Source organism: Eulemur rufifrons, chromosome 19, assembly GCF_041146395.1.
Source record: "Eulemur rufifrons isolate Redbay chromosome 19, OSU_ERuf_1, whole genome shotgun sequence".
Classification (NCBI taxonomy): Eukaryota; Metazoa; Chordata; class Mammalia; order Primates; family Lemuridae; genus Eulemur; species Eulemur rufifrons.
This window is the reverse complement of record NC_091001.1, coordinates 42,022,218-42,046,462: the sequence shown is the minus strand read 5'-3', so window position 1 is coordinate 42,046,462 and position 24,245 is coordinate 42,022,218. Positions and strand designations below refer to the sequence as shown.

Sequence of the window (24,245 nt, the reverse complement as noted above, 5' to 3'; positions counted from 1 at the left end):
CAGGAACTCATGGTATTTAGCTGATAGCTATGCAGGCAGATATCTAATAGATACAGACGTGTGTGTATATACATACATGTATTTTCTTGCTCTGTCCTTTAGGAGGGACAAGAAGTGGTGATACAATAGTAGGAACAAGCACACCAAGACTCCATTCTCCAGAGCAACTAGAGGCTTCTTGGAGAAATAAATACTTGCTTCCAGAGTTAGGGTAGGAGAAATACAAGTTGAGCCTGGAGCATATTATGGCACCAGGAAGTAAACAATTGCTCCAAAATGATGGGGACTAGATAGAGATAGTGGTTGCACAACATTCTGAATGTACTAAATGTCACTAAATTGTTCACTTTAAAATGATTAATTTCATGTTATGTGAATTCCACCTCAATAAATTTGAAAAAAAAAAAAAGACAGGGGTAATGTCAAAAAGCCCATGAGCCAACTTGAAGAAGTTCCCAATACCACAACTGGGGCAATTTAAACAATGAAATAATTAATAATAATTTTGATGACAAAAATGAATTAGTTGTCCTTGTCCCCTGAGGATATCAAAATCTGCAGAAGCTCAAGTCCCTTATATAAAATGGCAGAGTATTTGCATATAACCTACGAACTTCCTCCCAAATACTTTAAATCATCTCTAAATTACTAATAATACAAGATAAATGTATTATAAGTGAAAAAAGTCTGCACCATTCAGTACAGACACAATTGTTTGTAGACCTAACTACATTTTCAATCCACGGTTGGCTGAATCCATGTAGCCGGAGGGCTGACTGTACCTCAATCTAACCATGAAAAATCATCAGACAAATTCAAATTAAGGGACATTCTACAAAGTAACTAACTAAATCTCTTCAAAAGTGCGAAAGGCATAAAAGACAAAGAAAGGCTGAGAAAATGTCCCATAATGGAAGAAACTAAGAAGACATGACAACTAAATGCAAAGTGAGTATGGGTAAGACCCTGGAACAGAAGGATGTTAGTGGGACAAGTGGTAAAATTCAAATAAGGTTTATAGATTAGTTAATAGTATTGTATTAACTTTGGCTAAGTTTTTGGTTTAGAAAATTGTACTACCCTGGTTATGTAAGTTGTTAATACTGGGGAAAGCTGGGTGAGGGGTATAAGGGAACGCTACCACTTTCACAAATTTATATCTAAAATTATTTCAAGATAGGGTGGATGATGAGAAATTATTTAATGGGTACAATGTAGGTTACTCCAGTGATGAATATACAAAAATCTGTGAGTTCACCACAATGCAATATGTCAATGTAACAAAATTATACCCCATAAATTTATACAAGTAAAATAAAATTATTTCAAAATAAAAAGTTCTTAAAACACACTGATAACTGTTCAACTTACTGTTTAATTCTTATTTATTATTTTATTTATTGTTTTTCAGCTCTCTCCCTCCCTCCTCCCCTACGATAGAGCAGGGGTTTTTCTCTGTCATGTTCACTAACACATCCCAGCCCTCTAACAGTGCCTGACACACAGAGACACCCACACACACGTAGACAATTTCAGTAAGCCAGAGTGATGATGGCATACCCCATGTTCTAGACTTACTATTAATTTTCCTTATATCCTATTTGAAAGCAGCTTTGCTTATTCTGTAAAGGAAAAAAAACCTAAAAACTTTTCCTCACTGTTTTGTTTACAAGAAAGAACCATGGTTTTCAATGAAATGCTTTGTTTATAGTTTATATTGTTATAGCTAACAGGATATGACTTTTCATGCACTACTTTTTTTCTAAGAATATGCTGTAGTCTATTGATTCAAAGATGTACGTTTTCTCCTGTATTTCAACAACTGAAATCAGGTGAGTCTTATACATGATGATGTGTCATAATTTAATCAGCAATCGCTTTTCCTGCTTAAGAGTACTTTAAAATAATTGTACATCTTACAACTGATTAGATTTGATGAAATACGGTAATGAATAAAGCATTTAAAAAATATGTTTGGCCAGGCACAGTAGCTCATGCCTGTAATCCCAGCTACTCAGGAGACTGAGGCAGGAGACTCACTTGAGCCCAGGAGTTCGAGGCTGCAGTGAACTATCATGACACCACTGCATTCCAGCCTGGGCAACAGAGACTCTGTCTCCTAAAAAAAAAAAAAAAAAGAAAAAATGGAGCTCGACTTCCAGCATGACAGCATGAGTTCTGCTGACCCAGTCGCCAGTGAAACTGATGAAAATTATTTTTTAGAAAACCACTTAGAGCATCTAGAAATCATACTATAGGCAAACAACAAATTAAGAAACATCTATACAAGAAAATCTATGAAAATTCAGTGAGAAAGGTGAGAGTACAGTTTTTGAACCAAGACCACTACCTCTCTCTCCCCTCCCAGAGCAGCAAGATAAGGTAGAGACCCCACTCCAGATTACTGCCACCAAGAACACAGGGCTCCCTTGCTCCCCAGCACCAGGCTGAGGGATTTCATCCTAGGAGAAACAGGACTTCAGCTTTTCTCATGCTGTCCCCAGATGCCTGTTGTTGAGGCTAAGTTCCAGAAAAGTACAGTTGAGAAGTGGCGGGGGTGGGGGGTGGAGTAGGGGTGTCCTTTATCCCAGCCAACCCCCACGGGTGGAACCGAGGCTCTACCTTGGGTGCAGTAGACTGAGACTATTAGGAATCTGGTAGCCCTTCCTGGAGCTTGTAAGGCCGTGGTTCTACATCCAGAGAACCTCAACATCCTACCCCCCACCCATCCTAGTGCTCAGCTCCTAAAATGGGGTGTCACTCAGAGAAAAGCCTTTCATTGTTCCCACTCCCACCTCCAGGGCCCTGGGTCAGAAATCGTACCTGGAGCCATAAAACAGCTCCAAATCTCTTCCAAAGCACTGGCTTCATTTGCAACAGAACATGGAGAAGTTTAGGCCTGAGAGTTGTAGCGAAGGGAATGGGGAAAATCGTGGATCTTATGAAGATGGAGCCTAGACTGTGGGCAGGCTGGTTTGCCCAGGAGGGAACTCCAGAAGGAGGCAGTTAGGAAGAGCCCTCTTGGGGTCGGACAAACCTCAGACACTGACTTCAGAAACTATTTCTTCAGAGGAACCACAGTTTAATTAGATTAGTTTGTAGGAGAATTTATGCCTCAGAGAATTGTTCTAAACAATAAAACAATCAGCTTGCAATTAGTGTGTAGGGTCTCAGAAAGAGCGGAAGAGAGCCCTACTAATGACAACGATCGTCCCAGGTGACTGTGGGCATACCAAGAGCTGTGGCTCTAGCCAGTTGCTAAACAAACAAACAAGCAAATAATAACAGGGGCAAGAAGGGGAAGACTCCCAGTACCCAGAATTGCTAAAACGTATTTATTTAAAATGTCCAGTTTCCAATAAAAAAGTATGAGATGTACAAAGAAACGGAAAATACAACCCATACACCAAAATAAACAAACAAACAAAAAACCCCAAGCAGGCAACAGCAACTGCCTGTGAGTACAAGGAGATGTCAGATTTAAGAGGAAAATATTTCAAAGCAGACGTTAAAATACACTCACAGAACTAAAGGAAAACTTAAACTTAATGATACAAACCTCAAGAGTAGATCTGAAGGAAGGTATGACAATGTTGCATCAAATACAGAATACTGATAAGGAGGGAGAAATTTTAAGAAAGAACCAAATGAAAAATCTTGAGTTGAAAGGTACAATAACAGAAGTAAAAATTCACTAGAGGACCTTGTGATGATTAGTTTTATGTGTCACCTTGACTGGGCTAAGAGATAACCAGAGAGCTGGTAAAACATCATTTCTGGGCATGTCTGTAAGGGTATTTCTAGAAGAGATTAGCACTTGAATCTGCAGACTGAGGAAAGAAGATCACCCCATCTATTGAAGGCCAAACTAGATCAAAAAGGTGTAGGAAGCCAGGACATCCTACCCTCAGACAACAGCACACCTGCTTCTTGGGCCTTCAAACTTAGACTGGAACTTACACCATTGGCTCACCTGTTCTTAGGCCTTTGGACTCAGATTGAATTACACCACTGGCTTTCTGGTTCTCCAGCTTACAAACAGCAGATTGTGGGATTTCTCAGCCTCCATAATCACATGAGCCAATCCCTATAATAAATTTCTTCATATATATATTGGTTCTGTTTCTCCGAAGAGCCCTGACTGATGCCATAAGTCTCAACAGTAGATTTGAACTGGCAGAAGAAACAATTAGCAAACTTGAAGACAGATCAATAGAGATTATGTAAACTGAAGAAAAGAGAGAAAAAAATGAAGAAAAAAGCCTCAGAGAAACCTGGGATACCATTAAGCACACCACCATTATGTGTAATGAGAATACCACAGGAGAGGAGGGAGAAAGGTAAAGAAAAAAATATTCAAACAAATAATGACAATACTTCCCAAGTTTGTTGAAAAACAATAAACTATGCATCTAGAAAGCCCGACTCTAAGTAGGATAAACAACAAAGAGACCTACAGAGACATAATGGTAAAAATGATAAAAGTCAAGCATTAGAAAATCTTGGACGGGCGCGGTGGCTCACGCCTATAATCCTAGCACTCTGGGAGGCCAAGGCGGGTGGATCGCTCGAGGTCAGGAGTTCGAGACCAGCCTGAGCAAGGGCGAGACCCCATCTCTACTAAAAATAGAAAGAAATTATCTGACCAATTAAAAATATACATAGAAAAAATTAGCTGGGCATGGTGGCTCATGCCTGTAGACCCAGCTACTCAGGAGGCTGAGGCAGTAGGATCACTTAAGCCCAGGAGTTTGAGGTTGCTGTGAGCTAGGCTGATGCCACGGCACTCACTCTAGCCCGGGCAGCAGAGCGAGACTCTGTCTCAAAAAAAAAAAAAAAGAAAAGAAAATCTTAAAAGCTGCAAAAGAAAAATGACACATCACGTATAAGGGAACCCCAAGAAGATTAATAGCCGACTTCTCAGCAGAAATAACAGAGGCCAGAGGCAATGGGATAACACCCAGTGCTCAAAAACAAAACAAAACCCCTATCAACCAAAAATCCTATGTCCAGAAAAACTATCTTTCAAAAACAAAGGTGAAATAAAGACATACCAAAATAAACAAAAACTGAGGGAATTCGTTGTTTGCAGACCTGTCTTATAAGAATACTAAAGGAAGTTCTTCAGGCTGAAAGGAAGTAACTCCCCCCCCCCATAGTGATTCAAATCCACAGGAAGAGCCACAGTAATTATGTAATTGTAACAGACGCCGGTAAGCATATTTTTTCTTCTTTCTCTCTGTTAACTGATTTTAAAAGCAATTATATAAAATAATACATATATAATGTATTGCTGGGTCTGCATCACATGGAAATACATTAGTAGTATAACTGCCAATAACAACACAAAGGAGGTGGGTAGAAATAAAACTATAATGGGATAAGGAAATAACATAGTAAAATCTATAAAATAATAACAATGCATTGTTTGGTTTGTAACAATAGATGCAGTATGTATAACAATAATACCACCAAAAAAGGGGTAAAAGGGAATAGAACTATATAGAAGTAACATTTCTATATATTGCTAGAATTATAAGTTATTAGGTTTATATAGCTACTATAAAATCTAAAGTTGATTCTGACAAGACACTACTAAAAAATACTTTAAAAATAGTGAAAAAAAATCATTAATGAAATTAAAATGCTACCTTACAATTCCATCAATGCAAAAAAAGCAGTAAGGGGGAACAAGAACAAAAAAGACATGAGACATCAGTGTCCAGATGGGTGAATTAAAATTTAAAAAAAGACATGAGACATGAAAAACAAAAAGATGACCAATCTATATCAATAACATTAAATATGAATGAATAAACAACCCAATCAAAAGGAAGAGATTGTCAGATTGACTTTTAAAAAGCATGATCCAACCATATGTTGTCTAAAGGAGACACACTAGATTGAAAGACACAAATAGACTGAAGTAAAAGAATGAAATAAGAATGTATAATGGTCCAGCCACTTTGGAAAACAGTCTGGCAGTTCCTCAAGTGATTAAACATAGAGTTATATGACCCAGCAGTTTCACTCCTAGATAAATGCCCAAAAGAAATGAAAACATATGCCCACACAGAAACATGTACATGAATGTTTATAGCAGCATTATTCATAATAACCAAAAGGTAGAAACAACCCAGTCTCCATCAATGGATGAATGGATGAACAAAGGTAGTATATCCATACAAGGGAACATTATTCCACTATAAGAAGGATTGAAGCACTGACATATGGCACAACATGGATGAACTTTGAAAACATCCTGCTAAGTGAAAGAAGCCAGTCACAAAAGACCACATACTATATGATCCCATTTATATGAAAACCCAGAACAGGGAAATCTATAGAGACAGAAAGATTAGTGGTTGTCTAATCACAAGGAGGAGAGGGCAGGGATGTGGGGTGTGGGGACTAGGGCAGTAATAGCAAAAGGATACAGGATTTCTTTTTGAGGTGATGAAAATACTCTCAAATTGACTGTGGTGATGGACGCATTCATTTGTGAATATACCCAAAACCACTGAATTGTGCACTTTAAATGGGTGAATTGTATAGCATGTAAATTACATATCAATAAAGCCATTTTAAAAATTTTTAAATACATTTTTGCTGAAGGAATCATTTATCTAACAAATGTCCGTTAATGTTTACTAAGCACCAAGCTCTGGATCAGGAACTACAAATATATCGCTCCCTGTCCCCACGAACAGGGATCTATGACTGCTTAATCAGTTTTGCTCAGTTTCTGGATTGCGCTGACCAGAACAGGAGATTCATTAGGAGCCCTGCTCCCACCAGCAAGTAAGACATGTAATCACTCTTGCCCCACTCCCACAACCCCTACCTACAACTTTCCCAACCTGCCCATCCCACATAATTAGAATTCTGCCTTATGTATATGTAGGAATCCTGTGTACCCTGCTGAAACTGGTACCCTGACCTGTACCCCAACTTCCCTGGCAGGACTCCAGACATCCTCCCAACCTATGCCAATCCCACAGACCAGCTCCTGTATTCCTCCAAGTGGTGAATGAAGCTTAGGACAAACTAGTACTTCTAGGAACTGTACTGTGATTACCCGCTAGACCTTGAGACAGCCTAGGAATCCTATGTGCTGGTCATAATGACCATCTCAGAATTCCAAAGCATAAATCTTCTATTCCCTTTCAGAACTTATGTGCAGCTCCCTGTACTTGATATGCCCACTGTCCCCTACTTGCCTGGCATGGCCTTCACATTCATCCTTCACAGTCTACCTCTTCTGTGAAGCACATGAAGAATTAGTAGCCTCTGTCTTTGCTCTTCTGGGCAGTAGAACAATAGCTAAGAGCATAAGTTCTTGAATTAGCCTGCCTGAGTTCAAACTTCAACTCTACCACTTAATGAATGACCTTGGTAAGTTTCTCAACCACTTTGCCTTGGTATCCCCATCTATAGAAAGAAGGTAATAATACCTCCCAGGACTGTTATGAGGATTAAATGAGCTAATACATGTAATATTCTTATAACAGGACAAGCACTCTATTATTGTTTCTATCCCATTCTATGTGATGGTATCATATTGGTTTACATGTACCTTTCCCAACCAGTCCCTGAGCTGCTCAAAGGCATGAAATTTCTTATTTCTTTTCTTATTCATAGCACATAATACAGTGCTAGGCACAAGATAGGTACAGGTAAGGGACCAATGAATGAATGAAAACTAAAAGCTATTAATCTAGCAATGTCAAAGATTATGGAAACCAGTTTCAAAATAAAAATCAAAGCACATGATTTATGGGTATACTGGAAATAAATATCTGAAATCAGGTCTGTCTTGGAAAATCCAGGCTGTCTGACCATCAGAGCAATATAGAAAGAATCCAAATGCTCAACAGTTAGAGTGGATGCATAAATGACAAAATTTAAACACAAGAGATTTTACATAACCATAACCAGAAATTTTTGCTGATACCTGAAAGAGTTTGGACAAAATATTAAGCAGAAAGAATAGAAAAGTTTGCACAGGATTACAGAGCTGTTCAAAAAGTGATGATCAAAGAGACCAGACATTGTATGTGTGTACCTGACACTACATGGTGAAAGAAACTTTGTTCTTTTTCTCCCATGTAGGATTAAAAAAAAAGAAACTTTATTTCTTTAAATTAATTTTGATTCTGAAGACAGCTTAATAAAATAACAATAATGCTTACAATGCCTTTACATAGAAACAAGAAAACTGGAGATTCCAAGACTTTTAATCGCTTAAATAAGACACAGTAAGAAGGGTCAAGTTTTTTCATTACTATAACTCTCTGAATAGATCAGTTTCCTGACAAGAAAAAAATCCATATGCCTTCCTTATAGAGCAATTCTCTTACTTCGTAAGCAGACTTTTAATGGCCCTTTGTTTTGTTCATGTCAGGGACATGCAATAGTTTGATTAAATTAACTATTCAAAGTTCTTCCTCATTAAGTCTTCTCATTTGGTACAATTAAAACATATGAAATCTAAAATTTATATATTTGTACACAAAGAAAAAAGGTCTTTAACAGGGTTTTAATTCATTTCTCACCAAGAGCTCCCCCCGAAATTAGAACCTAACTCAGAGAAAGACAAAGAGTGTGAAATGAATGCCATACTTGCTTAAAGCACAGAAGCATATGTTTTTACTTATATCAGCTTATTTTATACATATATATGCCCACACAGATATATACATATTAAATATGTATATATGCACATAGATATAAACACAAGTCAGAAAAAAATGAGGTCATGAAACAATCTTTTCAGTTGTCTTCATATTTAGTCAATAAAATGTCAGCAACAGCATCTTCAAATAGCCCAGGTGATGACTACTCTAACTTGACTCTAACAAACCAAATATGCAATCATCTCAACATCTCCATCCTTCTTACCATCAACATTCCTTAAATTAACAGACAGAAAGGCTACAGGTAAAAAAGTGTGGGTGGGAATTTACTCCAAATATTTTCTCTTCCCAAAAAAGCAAAGAAATGCATTATCCCTGAATATAATCCTAATCAATGAACAGGTACCTTTCCTTTAAAACACAGTTCAATAGCCTAAACATAATTTTAAATGTTTTTTTAAAATTATAATCAGAATTTCTCCTCATCCCTTCTTAAATATTTTTGCCTAAGGAGCAATCTGTCAATGCATGCAGTTTAAATCATTAACTACATAGCACCAAATCACTAGCATAATTAGCATGTAAATTTCATGAAGGCACTAATTGTGTCCTTTTAAGTGTTTTATACAACATTCAGTACAAGGAAGCTTATTAAACACTTATTATGTTTAGTAAAAAAACTAAAATGCCAAAACAAAAGTCTTTATTATTCAACTTGGCTGTCATATATTTGTTTCTCCAAGTGCAATTATAAGAAACTGAAAACAAACCCTATTATACCATTGTAATTAGAAATCCTGTCTCCTCTGTCCAAGAACACTGTTTCATTTTGGGGTAAGAAAGAAACTGCCAGCAGATAACACGCAGAATGCAGACTGCCAGGGTATTTAACCTAAGCATTTATGCACCTTTACAAAACAAAAAGCCTACTACATTTCAGGCACATTTTCAGAGACATTTTCCTTACCTTTCCCATTTTGCCATGTAGTATACCAAGATAAGGTAAGGAACGAAGTGATAAATGCTAAAGCAATGGCTACAGTTCCATTTCGGAGCCTCATCTCATTTCACCATCACACTGGTTCATATGTTTGTGATGATAACCAGGACTGTTTTCTTTCTACCCTGAAGTCAACTAAATCCAGTACTCCTGATTCTAGGCCAATAAAAACAATCAATAAGAGAGGTTCATTTCAGATGTTCTGCAGGAGCCCAGCAGCAGTACCATTTACAACTGGGATTGTCTTCACGATCTTCATATGCTGATGTCTCAGGCCTTTTTCTTCCTATTCAGGGGGGAAAGAGAAAGAAAAACTCTGTTCAGCAATGCAAAATGTAAGTATCCTCATTTATTATTCACCATTCTAAACAGACTTTTGGCAGGGCTAAACTGTATCTATAGAGATTATCCCTACATCTACTCATTTAATACACTAGAATTATATGGTCCTTCTCCTCCTGGAGAAAATAGCTTTAAACTATATTCCCTCCTCACTGCCTTTATTTTGTTTGTGAAAAGAAAGTTATGGTTAGCTATATAAAGGGAGAAGTTGTGGGGCTCACAGATTCCAAGATGAGAACTCTAATGATCACACAATGGTTCCTGAGTGACATAATCTTCACTCTGCTCAGTTTTCCTATTGCACAATAATAGGTAATGTTTAAAAAAAAAAAAAAAAGAGGTAAGAAAACTGACAGACTACAATATATAAGGGTCCAAAGACCTGAGTCCTAGACCCAGCTCTGTCACTATTTACATGACTTATCTGGGAATGTCACTTATCTAGTCCTCGAGGTTTCAACCACAAAATGAGAAAACAACCTGTCTGCTCTTTCACATATTATCATAAATAAAGAAGTGATAGTTATTACTGCTACTTATCATCATCATAAAATAAATGTAGTTTTTCCAGTGATTAACCTATTCTCAGGGTATAAGTTGGGAATATTTAAGCATTTAGAAAATGCAGCAATCAGCCGGGTACAGTGCCTCAAGCCTTTAGTCCCAGCTACTCTGGAGGCTAAAGGGGGAGAATCACTTGAGCCCAGGAGTTTGGGACTAGCCTGGGGAATATGGCAAGACCCCATCTCAAAAAAAAAAGGAAATGTAGCAATTTTCTTTGTCAAAGAAAAAAGAAAATGTAGCAATCCAGCCAGAATACTGTATGACCAAGGACCTATCACTCTGCATTGCTTCAACTCAGGAAATCTGGGGAGTTTCCCAACAAAGCTGTTGGGAAAATGGAAAGAAATGAAGTTGTTAGAAGTACTTAAGCATAGTGCCTAGTAAACAACAGGTTCTCAATAAATGTTAGCTGTATTAAAAAAAAAAAAAAAAAAAACACTGCCGGCCACTGGTTCAGTCTGTAGTCAGTCTCATTCCCTGGGGGTATGTCAGGCTCTCCCAGATGTGCATTGATTCCTGGTGGCCTCAGGGATACCACAAAATGCACTTGGCAATATACTAAATGACACTCTAGTGGGGTGAGTTAATGTACTTCCAAAAATGGCTATGGATCCCAAGGGCCAATTCTCTCAGTGGAAGAGTACGGCTGATTAAAGCAGCCATTTGAAGCCAATTCAGAAACTACCACTTCAACTACTTCTTAACACTGAACATTACTAGAAATCTCCACTAGTAAAGAAAGATCATAAGGGCACAGCATTAATAATAATGATGATGATAGCCACTACAGCTCATTAAATGTTTCTTAGGTGCTGGGTCTACTATTTGTTTAAATCTTCACAAAATCCTATGAGGTAGGCATTATTAACTCTATTCTATACATGAGGAAATGAACCCAGAGAGCAAACCCTAATCTGCATGACTCCACAGTCCAAGCTTTCATCTACCACCCTTCTCTCTCAAATTAGGCCACCTGCACCATGGCAGTGTGAAGAGAAGTGTCAGGGATACTCCAAGTCTCAAGTTAAACTGGAGACTCTTCCTGGAGTACTACTTGCACCCAACAGTAAGTGTAAATTTAAAAATTTTTATATTCCATAACAAACATAGATCTATTATTAAACAAACTGCAAAATTCATACAAATTTTTCAAAGTCTAAACATTCAACTTTACACAAATTTCTTACTAGCCTTTGGCTAATCGCCCCTCCCAACCCCCCCACCAATCCCCCACCAAAGCATGTCTGTTAACTCTCCTTGGCCAGCAGTTCTAACTTCCATATAATGTTCTAGAAGCACCTAACCTCTATCTGAACAAAAGGAGCTCCAAAAATATTCTCACTTATAAAGTCATCATTATTTTCTAAGACCACATTTATTCACCTTCTACATTAAGACAAATTAACATCAAATATGCCCATATCTACAGTTGAGAATTAAAATCTTCACAGCAAAAATCCTATACTTTTAACTAAACTCCATAAAGTGTTGAATATATTGTCTTAAATCAACAAACACCTAATAATGAATTCTGATTATAAAAATAGAGGTCATAACCCAGTGAATTTTACAACTCAGAATTTTAATCCTGGTGCTGCATTATATAATAAAATGCTTATAACTTTTAGTTGCTATATACGTAGCTTTATTTTCAGAAAAAAAAATTTGATCTAGTAAAGATCTAAAAAGTATATAGAGTAAACATTCAATTAATAATAATGGGGAAATATAGAAGCACAGAATCACAAAATAATGGACATTTTAAAACAGTTTTATCAAATATAAATAAAGCCTATATGGTAAAATTCAGTACAAATGCATAGAGACAAGTAAAAGTAAATGAACTCTAAAATCAAAGTAGACTATTGATATACTACTCATAATACACATTAAGGAAAATTAAATATTGGATCCTGAAAGTTATTAAACTCTAGATCCAATATTTAAAGAAGATACTTACAATGTTTAGAGAAGATACTTAGAATGAATTCTACTAATAAGCCCTGAAATTTTGCAAGAAAAATACAAGAGTGTTTTACTCAGTAAGAACGTAGTCATACATTTTTAATTAGGGTTTCCAAATATGTTTAACTGCAAAACACAAGTGAATGAAGTCTCCAGACAAGACGAAAACTAAGGATCTACATGCTCTTAAATTATGAGATGCAGTTCATAGGCTGGCTTCTAAGACACAAGTGACCCACATTTTTATTAGTGTCTATATTTGTAAAAATTTTAATCTAGCACCTTAGTATTCTCCGAGACTATCACTTAACACATTTGACTCTTTAGCAACAACAAAAAACGCAGTGTCTAAAATTACTAGTCATTTCTCCACCCTCCCAAAGATGAATGGAACTTTCAACTCTAGACCTCAATTGAAATCGGTTTTCTTAACAGTCCTTTAAGGGCTGCAGTCTTATATTTTATTATTGAATACAAAACCTTTATTTTATTTTAGAGTGTTCTCTGAACGATTCACTATGGTCCATGGCTGAGAACACTTTGTTGAACATTTGGCAAATTCCTTAATCAGCATCCCACAGACAGGATAGAGGTGCCTGAAGAATGAAAGGCACAATCCACGATATCCAGAATCAATAAAATCCATGATGTAAGCCTACAGAACTTTATACATCACAATTATGGAAAAATTCACTTGTTTTCCATTTATAAAAGGGTCAATATTTTTCTTTAATACAGCTTACATAATGTCATCTTCCAGTGCGTTTTCACATTTCCACTTGTGGGTTAAAGAAACCTATGTCAGGATAACCTCTTAATAAAACTATTAACATTCAGAAAAAGAAACATAAACTACAAAGCTCATATTCTTTGATTCTAAATTTAGATTCTACATTCAAAGCAACCACTTTGTCATTCTTTATCTTTTATCAAAGAATTCGTCCGACAGCAAAAGCGCAACAGCAAAATATACGGAAAGCATTAAAACCATACATTGTGACTACTTATCTTTCGTAATTCGGAATGTAAGCAATTAACGTGCTACAGAGAAACACAATGTTGCGAGAAATAAAAGCCGGCGTGCGAGCGGTACCACTGCCAGCTCATAAAAGCACGCCTTCGCGATGTCACCTGGCACACTTAATGGAATCACCTAGACCGAACCTAAGGGTCCTACTTGCAGCTTCCTCACTACGGAGGAAACTGAGGCCCGGGGGTCTGGGGCGCTCTTTCACACTGGACCATCAGGTCCTCACTGTGCACGAAAATTCCCCGCTGCAACATCTGCGCGTCCCGGCCCCCTCGGCGGGAGCTGCCCTAGCCTCTGCGCCCTGGACCGCCTCGTCACCGCCCCACCTGCCCAGTGGCCCCGCGAAGGCGCCCACTCCCGGGCGGGCTACTGACGTGGGCTCTCCGAACTCCGGGTCCCGCGGGCAACTCTCCCTCACCGCCGTACCCCTGCAAACCCACACTTTGCTCCACTTTCCCCCAAAGTCGGCTAGCCCCGCCGCCCGGCGGAGCCCCGGGAACGCACTAGGCGCCCGGCCGGCCACCCAGAGGGCGCGCGGCACCGAGGGGCTGCTGCGGCTTCCGCGCGGGGCGGGCGGCGCGGGGAGGACGCCCCGGCCCGCGCCCCGCCCCTGAGGCCCAGCCCGCGCCAGGCGCCGGCCTCGCGCACCGCAGGCGCGAGCAGGTCTCCTTGCACAAGCTCCGGCCGGGCCGCGGCGCGGGCGGCTCCGTTACCAGCAGGTGGATCTCCCGCAACCCAGGAGCCGCAGAGCCCGCCGCCGGCGCCGCCCTCCATCCCGCGCCCCTCCGCGCAGCCGCTCTGAGCTCCCCCAGGCCGCCCGCGCGCCGCCGCCGCCGAGAGCCCCTCACCCGCCGCTGGCGTCGGCAGTTCTCCCGCGGCCGCCGGCCGAGCTGCTGTGGCCGCCGCTGCCCCTGCCGCCGCCGGCCGCCCCGCCCTCCCCGCGCGGCTCCGCCCGCGCCGCTGGAGCCGCTGCCGCCCGCCCCCGGCCCCGCCCGCAACCCCGCCAGCCATTGGCCGCCGGCTGCGGCGCCGCCGGCCACTGCGCGCCCCGCACGGCCCGCCGCACCCGCCAGTGGCCCGCCCGGCTGTCACTTAGGGGCGCCGCGGCGCAGCCTATATAGCCCGTGAACCCCCTCCCTTCATTTAATGTCACCGCGAGGTCTGGAGTGCCGCCGCGGTCCCGGGTCCCAGCTCGGAGCGCCTGGCTCGCACCCCGCCGCCACATCTGGCTTTAATCCTCCCCAGCGTGTGCAGAGGCAGCTCCGGCTGCCAACAAAGGCCCGGGCGAGCCCTCGGCCTCCGGCTGGACGCGCGACCTGGCCACCCAGGCTGCCCCAGCTCCGACTCGCCTGCCCAGCCTCCGCCGGCCCCTGCCCCAGCGGCGGCTCCGGTTCCCTGGCCGTCCAGCCTGGGCAGCCTCCCCGGTGACAGGTCCCGGCCCCAATCCAGCCAGAGCTTCCGAGGCCCCGTAGTTCCAGGTAGCTCACCGACTGTCGCGGACTGTCGCGACAGCCCCAGGACGGGCACCGTTATCCCCCACTTACTGAGGAGACCGCGACTCAGGGAAAGGGACAGACTTAAGCAACTAGGAAGAAGAAATACAGCTAAGACTGAAGTGCTCCCTCTTTAGGGACTAATGCCCCTAATTTTCCCACTACACTGCTCTGTTCTGCCCCTTCCTCCTGAGCCCCATATCGTCATCCATCACGTTTCATAAGGTTTGAGGTTAACTTCAGAACCAGAATAGACAATCATGTATAAAAAGCTCGGGTGGTCTGCCCCTCTTTTTCTTAATATCCATATCTACTGTATTCTTTTTCTTAGTATCTATATAAGTTGTGCTAACAGTAACTACCCTTGGGCACATCGTATTTTGGATACTTAACGTATACCAGGCACAGTGTTAAGACCTTTAATTGCATCATCTCATATTTTAGTCGCTATTTTTTCATATGAGAAAATGAGCTCAGAGAGATTAAAGAACTTACCCAAGGTCACACCACTGATAAGTGGTTCAAACACAAGGGACGTGTTATCTTTACTGCTACAAATAATCCTTAAAACAACCCTGCAAGATAACCTTTACAGGGAATTGGCTGCAAAGATCAAGGAGTCAGCCTGTGCCTGCCACGCTCCCAAAGTAATAAACAGATTCTTTCCAGAAAACAATAATTCAAAGATTGAAAACTCTAAGAGACATCAATCACAATGGTTTTTTTTCTCAGGAAAAAAATCCATTATTTTTGCCTCAAGATAACAGTAATAATCAGCTATAATATGCATGGGTTTATCAGCTCTCCCATGGTGAGATTTCTCTCCATAACTGTCAAACTGTTTTAAAGGTTCAAAAAGAGCCGCATGACATCCCTCCTCCCATAGTCTCCCACTGGTTTAGAAGGACCAGACAAAAGTAGGTTTGTCCACCGTCCAGCACCTTGGACACAACTTGGGCGTAACAGCCATGATATCCAAAGACAACGTTTCTCTCTACTTGGGAGACTGAGAGACAGATTTCCTGTATTCTATGACAAAGACATTGCCAAGTAGCAAACTGGTGACAGATTTCATGACTAGAGGTAAACAATGAAGACTGAGGCCATTCTAGGATAAAACTTTTGATACATTGTTGTATATATCTTGCCTAAATTATCACCTGGGAATGAATGATCCTAGGCCTTGCTATATAGTGCTGTTAATGACAGACAAGCAAACTACTTCTTGCAGTTGAAAAATGTATTGCCCTCTTACAAAATCATGGGGAGCGCCCCCGAGCCATTTCCACAGGGTTGCCCAAAAGACCAAATAGCACAGGTAGCTATTATCCCTATTTTATAGAGGAAGAAACTGGGGACCTGAGAAAGTAAGTAATTTAGCAGATACAAATAGTAATGTATGCAACTAGTAAATGATCAAATCAGAATTCAAATCCAGACCTGTTTGATTTCAGAGCCCCTATACTACCCCACCACGCTACCTCTCTGCTTGTATCTTTAGCAAGTGACAAAATGATGTTAAATGGATTAATATTAAAAAGATATGTTTCCCTCCACTTTCTCCAGTTTTTTCTTTTGGTAAAGGAAGGAAAAGAAAGCATTCATTTTCTATAAGCAGAGGCATATGTCAGAAGAGAAAGTGGGGAAAGACAAGCTTCAGTTACAGACTCAACTGGTTTATTCAGGAAGATATAGAACCCCCCCAGGACTCTGGCTAGTGGAGGAGACTCATGGCAGAAGACAAAAAGCAAACAGAAAAAAATAACTGCTTGCTTTGGGGGGCTTTTTGATACTTTGTTGCTACTCCAACTGGCAGCAGAAGGGCAGATTGTGACAGAAATCTGGTGATACAGTTACACTTGTCTTAAACCATTCACATTGTAGCTCAGGAAAGTCTGGATTTCTGTTACTTGTCCTAAGAAATTGGAATGCCATGGAATATATACCTCCAAGGAATGGGTTAGAATTGGTTGATGATTCATCTTAACTTTGCAGATTTTCCAACTAGTTCATGGTACCTGTTTAATTAACATCGAAGACAGTCAATCAAAATCGCTGTGAGTCCCACCTATTTATTTTTCTCTTTCATGGTGACTCTAATCACTCCCTTTTTGCTTCTTCCCTACTTCTGCAGTTTCTCTTTTGCCTTCTCCAGCCCTTTATTTCACACTGTCAGAGGAATTATAGCCAAGAAGTTCTGCCTATAACCTTACCATTCTGTCCCTAACAAAGCTGCTCTGTTGTGGCTGTTCTTTCCACAAATATTTTCACTATTCCACAAACTTTTTCTGAGTGCCTGTGATTACAGAGGCAGCCAGTACCTAACTACAGAATTCTCACAGACTAATGGGAGAGGTGAGTATGTAATTAAACCACAGGACAATGCCACAAGCTCATGATGTGGGGACAGCAGATAGGATGGGGCCATCTCAGGGCAGGGAAGGCTTCCTGGAAGTGACATCTGAGCTAAAAGCAGAGCACACACAGGAAGTGAATCTTTTCCTTTTATCTCTTTGATGGTGAATAGCTGTTGGTGGGGCCATGCCCACAGCAGTCAGCTTCCAAGAAATCAAGCACAAGATCTCTAGTTCTCTTTTCCCTACCCCATCCCTCTCCATGCATTAAACTTTCATCATCCATGAGTATTTATAAATGTTATGATTCTGGTTTCTTGGCTGCTATTATAGCTCTAGTGGGATCTTTTTTCAGCATAAAGGCTTCAAGAGAAATCACATCAGGAGGCTCTCCTTGGCTTTTTTAAGTGGTATATGTAGAGGTGGTAGGAGACCTCTCATTTTAATTGACAAACAGTTTACTCTATCACTTTCGTCCAGAAACTAGACAAATTGGGACCAGGATGGGCAGCAGAGTCTATTAACTATTTGTTAGCTGTGGCAAGTTTTAGACACAGTGTGCAAAACTCTTTCTGTTGTATAATCAGACAGGGCACATGAGGCCTAAGAAATTAATGAGAGAAAATTCAAATAGAACCAACCACCCCATGTAATATTTAACTCTAGGTGGACATTATGATCCATCCAGATGAAGGACGGTAGATATTTAGCAGAAAGCTAAATTATTCTTATTTTTTATTTTTATTCTTCTTCCTCACACCTTTGCTCATCACTATTTCAGAGAAACCCTTAAAGATTCCTTTCCCTTGTCACATTCACACCATTGGGGAAGATGCACCTATCAGGTTGTTCACAAAACACCAGGTTGTGATGTTATGGAATTATGGAATTATAACACTTTACCATAGTTAAGTGTGTGGCCAGTGGTTTTTACATAATATATATGGGGCATAACTAAAAATTTTCAAGAAAACCCTATAACAAAAGAGAATCCAACTGCCTTACTGGGAACAGGCTCCCTTCCATGTGTTGTTAGAACAATCGTCAATGCCTTGTGGCAGTCTCTGCCAAGATGGGTTAGCAGGCTTACTCGTCCCTTGTAAGTGACTTAGCCACACCATTAAAGCTGACTCACTTGTTTTTATTGTATTTGATGTATACTCAAAAGGCATAGTGGAAGAGAATTGTGTGCCAGAGAATTATAGAGCTTGGGGGATTTTTTTCTTTTATTTTTCTTTCTTTGTAAATTTGATACTTGTAAAAAATACTGGATTGCTGGGCACAAGGGCATGTGCCAGTCCCAGCTACTCCAGAGGCTGAAGCAAGAGGATCACTTGAGCCCAGGAGTTCAAGGCCAGCCTGGGCAACATAGCAAGACTCTGTCTCTTAAAAGAACAAACAAACACACATACACAAAAAAGGTACTGGATCAACAGCCCTGCATCTGAAATACATCCATGCATAAAAGAAATTCAAGTAGTTCAATGTGCTACTCTATCAATACATTTCAAATAGGATAAAACCTCTATTCACATAACACACCCAGAACCATGACTGCCAATACTGGAGTTATTGGTATCTGGACGACAGAATCTGTGCTACCTTCTCATGGGCTCAGATGTTTCTTTATTCTCTTTTAGGGCAACTGAACATATCCCTACAAGTAGATGTCTTTATCAGCCAGCGTCCAGTCAGGAAAGGGGGGGAGGAGGAGGAAGAGAAGAAGAGGAAAGAGAAGAAGAAGAGAAGGAGGAGGGGGGAGGAGGAGGAGGAGGAGGAGGAGGAGAAACTATTCTAGGTACTTGGAAAGAGGGAGTATCATACAAGGGATTGGTAGCAAAAGTGTTGGAAGAGCTGAAAGAACAAAGCAAAGACAGAAGTGAGCTGAAGGCAAAGAGGGAGCAGGATGGATACCCAGGCTCAGAGCTGCTCAGGCCCCTGGACTGGAGACACTGAGCTTACATCTGCTGATGCCAGAGAACCATTGCTGTTGGTTCTGGACCCCTGAAAAGCTGCTGCCTCAGCCTGGACTGCTGGAGGCAGGAATCACCCCACCCCACTCCTCTTACAGCTATTGCCAACAACCTCCAGCAACTGCTCTGCTGTTCGAGCTTCTCTCCTTCCTCTGCCTTCCAATCCCCCACCAGTGCCTCCTCCTGGCAGAACCTAACAGAAAGCCAGCTGGCCACGGAGCCCTGGAAATGCACCACAGGGTGGACTATAGAAAGGAGTGTGTGAATCTCGAGGCAATAGGTAAATAACTAACCCAGTGTCAATGAAAAAACCATGCGAGGCATTCTTTCGAGCTAAACCAGAAACTTGTCCTGGAAACATGAGGGAATAGAGAACTATAAGCCCCTCAGATCTTTCGGCTGAGTGGGACTTAACACAAGTTCTAGAAAATACCTCTCATATTCATGTTGCTCCTGAAAGACTGTTCACATGTCTCATGGCAGCCACCAGGACAGGGTCACTAGTAAAGAGAGACTTTTCTATCAAACAGTGACTCTGTATTGAGCTCTCATCATGTGATCAGCAGTTTGAAAGACAGAGAATTGTAAAATGTGGTCTCAACCCTCAAGGAGTTCACAGTCTGGTTAGAGCAACACCCAAGAAGAGGGGTGGGGAACCTGCAGCGTCAAGGCCACATGTGGCCTTCTAGGTCCTTAAATATAGCCTTTTGACTGAATCCAAATTTTACAGAACAAATCCTTTTATTTTTGTTAATATACTTTTGCTCATCTTTTATATTTTTATTTTATTTTTAAAATGAACATATTTAAAATACCAAAGAAAAAAAAATAAGTTTCAACAAAATAATCCTCTCAGATTGACCAGCACAATTAGAACATTAGTGAGCCATAAGGGCTAATTGATGGCTGCTACGCTCATGATTTCCTTCTAACTTCCCTGCCTGACAGGTGCCACTACCACTCAAAGCTGGTTGGTGAGAGTTTATGGGGGTAAAGTACATAGTCTGTTATCAGCTTTTGACAATAGTGCACTGTGTTTCTGTTTGAAGTGGAATTTGTGATTAGTTGCACAGCTCAACAATATTTTTTAATTCTATCTGCTTAAAAGCCCATCACGTCAAAGAAGACCCAGAGAACACTGAAGGAAGAAAACAGATTTTTTAATGAGGATTGGGAATTACAGTATTATCTTGTTTCTGCTAAAAAATAAGATGATTTTCTTGCTTTGTGATACTGCAATATCAACATTAAAGAAATCCAATGCTTATCAGCATTATAACACTCATAAGGACCACAAATATTTTAAATTAGAGGGAGAGGTGTGACAGGTTGTATTGCAGAAATTAAAAAACGCCAAGCAAAAGCAAAGACAATTCTTTCAAGCACCAGTAAGACCTGGAAATAATGCCACTGAAGCAACTTAAGAAGTAGCTTATATAATCGGGAAAAAAGGGAAGCTACTCAGTGATGTAGAAATTGTGAAAGAATGCATTGTCGAAGTTGTAAGATGCTTAGACCCTGATAACATTTCAAAGTACAAACAACTGCCTATTTCAGGGAGAACCATAACTAATCGATAGCATGAATTGGCCATCAACTTAACAGAAAAGCTTAAGGCAATACTTCAAAAGGAAAATATATATATGAGTCAATCGATTTGGATGAATCAACCGATACTACTGACTTGCTGCAGGTTTTATATTAATACTTTATTTGGGTCGTAACAGAATATTTTCTTTGCTATGAAGAGTTACTAACTTTGGGCACTTTGTGAAAAAACACAGGGAATAGATATCTTCAACAACTTTCAGGATAAATTTCATGGAGTTGAACTGAATTTGGTAAATGTAGTGAGCGTATGTACAGACAGTGCACCTTCCATGACAGGAAAACATGAAGGATTTATTGTACAGACAAAAAAAAGTATTAACAGATCCAGATGCTCTCATTTCTTTTCATTGTATCTTGCATCAGCAAAATCTCTGTGCTAAAGCTACTATTTTAAGTGATACTTTGCAACAAATTATAAGTGTTGTTAACTATATTCATGCAAATGCAACATGGCATCATCAGTTTCATAACATGCTGAAGTGGAATGATGAGGCATTGAGTGTGGATTTGCTGTATCATTCTAAGGTGCATTGCCTATTGCAGGAACGGGTGTTAGGCAAAATTTTATCTCTGTGAGAACAGATAGTTAAATTTTATGAAGGACAGAATCAGTGATGTGAATTGTCGAAAGATTTCTATAGGAATGCAGCATTTCTGTGTGATAGCATGTCAAATCAAAATGTCTTTAATATTTCTTTGCAAGGTAAAACTAAGTGTATACATGATATCTGGCAAAAAAATTCAAGCATTTGGTGGAAAAAAATCTATCTTTTTTCAAAGCACTTCTTCAAAAGGAAATTTTGGATGAACATTTTTCCCAGTTAGCAAAGGTCATTGATGAGCAGGATGATAGATGTGAATCATTTGAAGAATATCCAGCTGTTATAGACCTATTATTAAGAATTGGAGAATATAGTGAAAGGTTCACTGACTTTGAGAACCATGACATCACACTCAAATTAGTATTTCAATCTCACCAAGGTACCAAAAGAACTACAGATGGAATTGATTGAATTCTCAGTACATGACATCTTAAAGTCATTCCTTGATGCTAAGAAAGATCCAATTGAAATATGGAAAAATGAGTAAAATACCCATGCCATTGGCAACATGCCTGAAAAAATGCTTTCTTGCTTTTCAACTACTTATTGCTGTAAGTCTACATTTTCCTACCTAACCCAAATCAAGATGCTCTTAAGGTCACAAATGACTGATACCCACCTAGAGGATCAATTGAAACTGTGGACCTCCGTGTTCCAACCAAATATTCAAATGCTTTCCAACAAAAAGCAGACACAACACAGTCATTTAGTTAACTTTAAAATTTACAAATAGTTTTCATTTTTAAAGTTATTAAGAACATAGTAGTTAGATTTTTCCCAAATAATGTGCATTGTTAAGTCTATCTAACTGAGGTTTCTTGAATGCAACCTTATTTGATTACAACTAAATTAATGCAACATTCCAACATGAAAAGGTTCCCCACCCCTGCCCGAGACCCTCCTCGTCTCATGCCTGCTCACCACTAGAGCCACATCTAACCTCTGCCCCTCTGAGCCATGTCCTCTCTTCCAGGCAGTGGCACATGCAGCTGCCTCTGGAAAACTCACTCCCATGCCCACTCCATCTCCTTCTTTGGCTACCTAGCACCGTTCAAGACTCAGCTGGAAGCCACCTCAGGAAGCCTTCTCTTACCCCCATGCCTGGGAGAGGGACCCACGACACTCTGTCCCTACTCCTACTTGTGCATTTATCACACAGTAGCATCACCCTGAGTTTCCAAGCTGGTGTGCCACAAACAGGTTAGAGGGAGGGCAGGCTTGAGAGCCCCTCAGCCTTTAGAGTGGCCGGGTGGGTCCTAGGGCCAGCTACAAGCAGCCTAGGGTGCCATTTTCTCGTGCTTTATTAGAAGAAGGCTGGGCAGCACTGGTATAAGCATCTGCTGATGTGTTGGCCTCATTCACTCAGCTCTTATGCTGCTTGAGGGCAGGAATTTTCTTATTCATTGATATATCTCAGACACCTGGGAACCATTCTGCAAATGTTCACTGGCAGAATAAAGGAGAATTTTGTGGAGGACTCGATCTGAGCCTTGAAGAACAGGTGTATAGGGAAGAAGGAAATATGCATCACAAGAGAAGGAGCACACATGCAGAGTCACAAAGAGGGCAGTGCATGCTCAGTGTTCCTGGCTCCTGAGCAGGACGGCCTGGCCAAAGTGGGCAGAGTAAGCAGAGGCATCATGGAAAATACAGCAGGCCATGGAACTGTGCAGGACGGGCTGCACCCAGGCTTGGGTAAGAGGAGAGACTGAAGATTTCTGAATAGAGAAGCAACATTATAACAAAAGTATTCAAAGGTGAGTCTGAAGAAAGGACAAATTGAATAGAGGACACCTGGTGTCATTGACTCCAGCTAGGGTTGCTGTAAAATTTGTACCTGAATAAAAAAAAAAAAAAAAGGGCTTTGTGACCGTCAAAAAAAATATTTCCTGAGCCACTATGATATGCCCAGTCTCTGAGGCACTTAGTAAATATTTGCTCATTGCTTTGATTTGTTTCTTTAAATTTTACATTGGTCTAGAATTAAAATCACAAGGCTTAAGGTAGGATAAAGAAGAGTAGAGAAAGAGAGGTCTCTTCAGTACATGACTGAATATTCTATTATTAGTGTCTCAGGGGCAATTGAAAATGCCATATCACTTCAGAAATGAAGTGTAGTGAAAACTAAGGTGTCTCTTCAGAGAAAAGAATCTTCCAGAATTCTGAGCACTCCATTCAATAGACTTGTTCAAGTCAGTATCTATATAAGGAAGCAGAGACAGCATACGAAATCAAGAATGCTCTCTGAAAATAAAATCTTGGTTCATGGAAGTGTCAATAAGACAGTCCAGGATAATTTCCACACAGGACATTGTAAACTTAATTTTTAAAAAATTCTTTAAAAACTTTCTGACAGCCATTTGCTTTGTGTACCTAACAAATACTTATTGAAGGCACAAATTATAAAGTGAATTGCCTCTGGTTTTATCTGGGAACAGAATAGAGGAACAACATTTGGATCTTCTCCTGGAGGTGAGGGCAATGTCTGCAAGTTCTTGCCAGGTTAGCAAGCAAGAGAAGTGCAGTTTTAAGAGAGGTGCAAAAATCCTGAGCACCGTTGAGTTACAACACAGAGGCCTCATTCTAGAGGAACTCAAGTCTTGCGCCAGTAGGGTTCCCCTTCCTTTTCCTCTGGGCCCCCAGGCTGGTTCATAGCCTTAGGCACCTTCCAGCCA

At 40.5% G+C, this 24,245-nt stretch overlaps 1 protein-coding gene across 1 annotated transcript in view; it reads right to left on the bottom strand.

Moving 5' to 3' along the window:
• Positions 1–9,745, bottom strand: part of MGAT4A (alpha-1,3-mannosyl-glycoprotein 4-beta-N-acetylglucosaminyltransferase A) — a 90,558-nt gene extending 80,813 nt beyond the window's left edge. Inside the window, exon 1 of the mRNA XM_069494337.1 lies at positions 9,604–9,745. Within this exon, the coding sequence (XP_069350438.1) occupies positions 9,604–9,697 (94 nt within the window). The 5' untranslated portion in view covers positions 9,698–9,745. The remainder of the gene's footprint in view (positions 1–9,603) is intronic.
• Between the last annotated feature and the right edge of the window lie 14,500 nt (positions 9,746–24,245).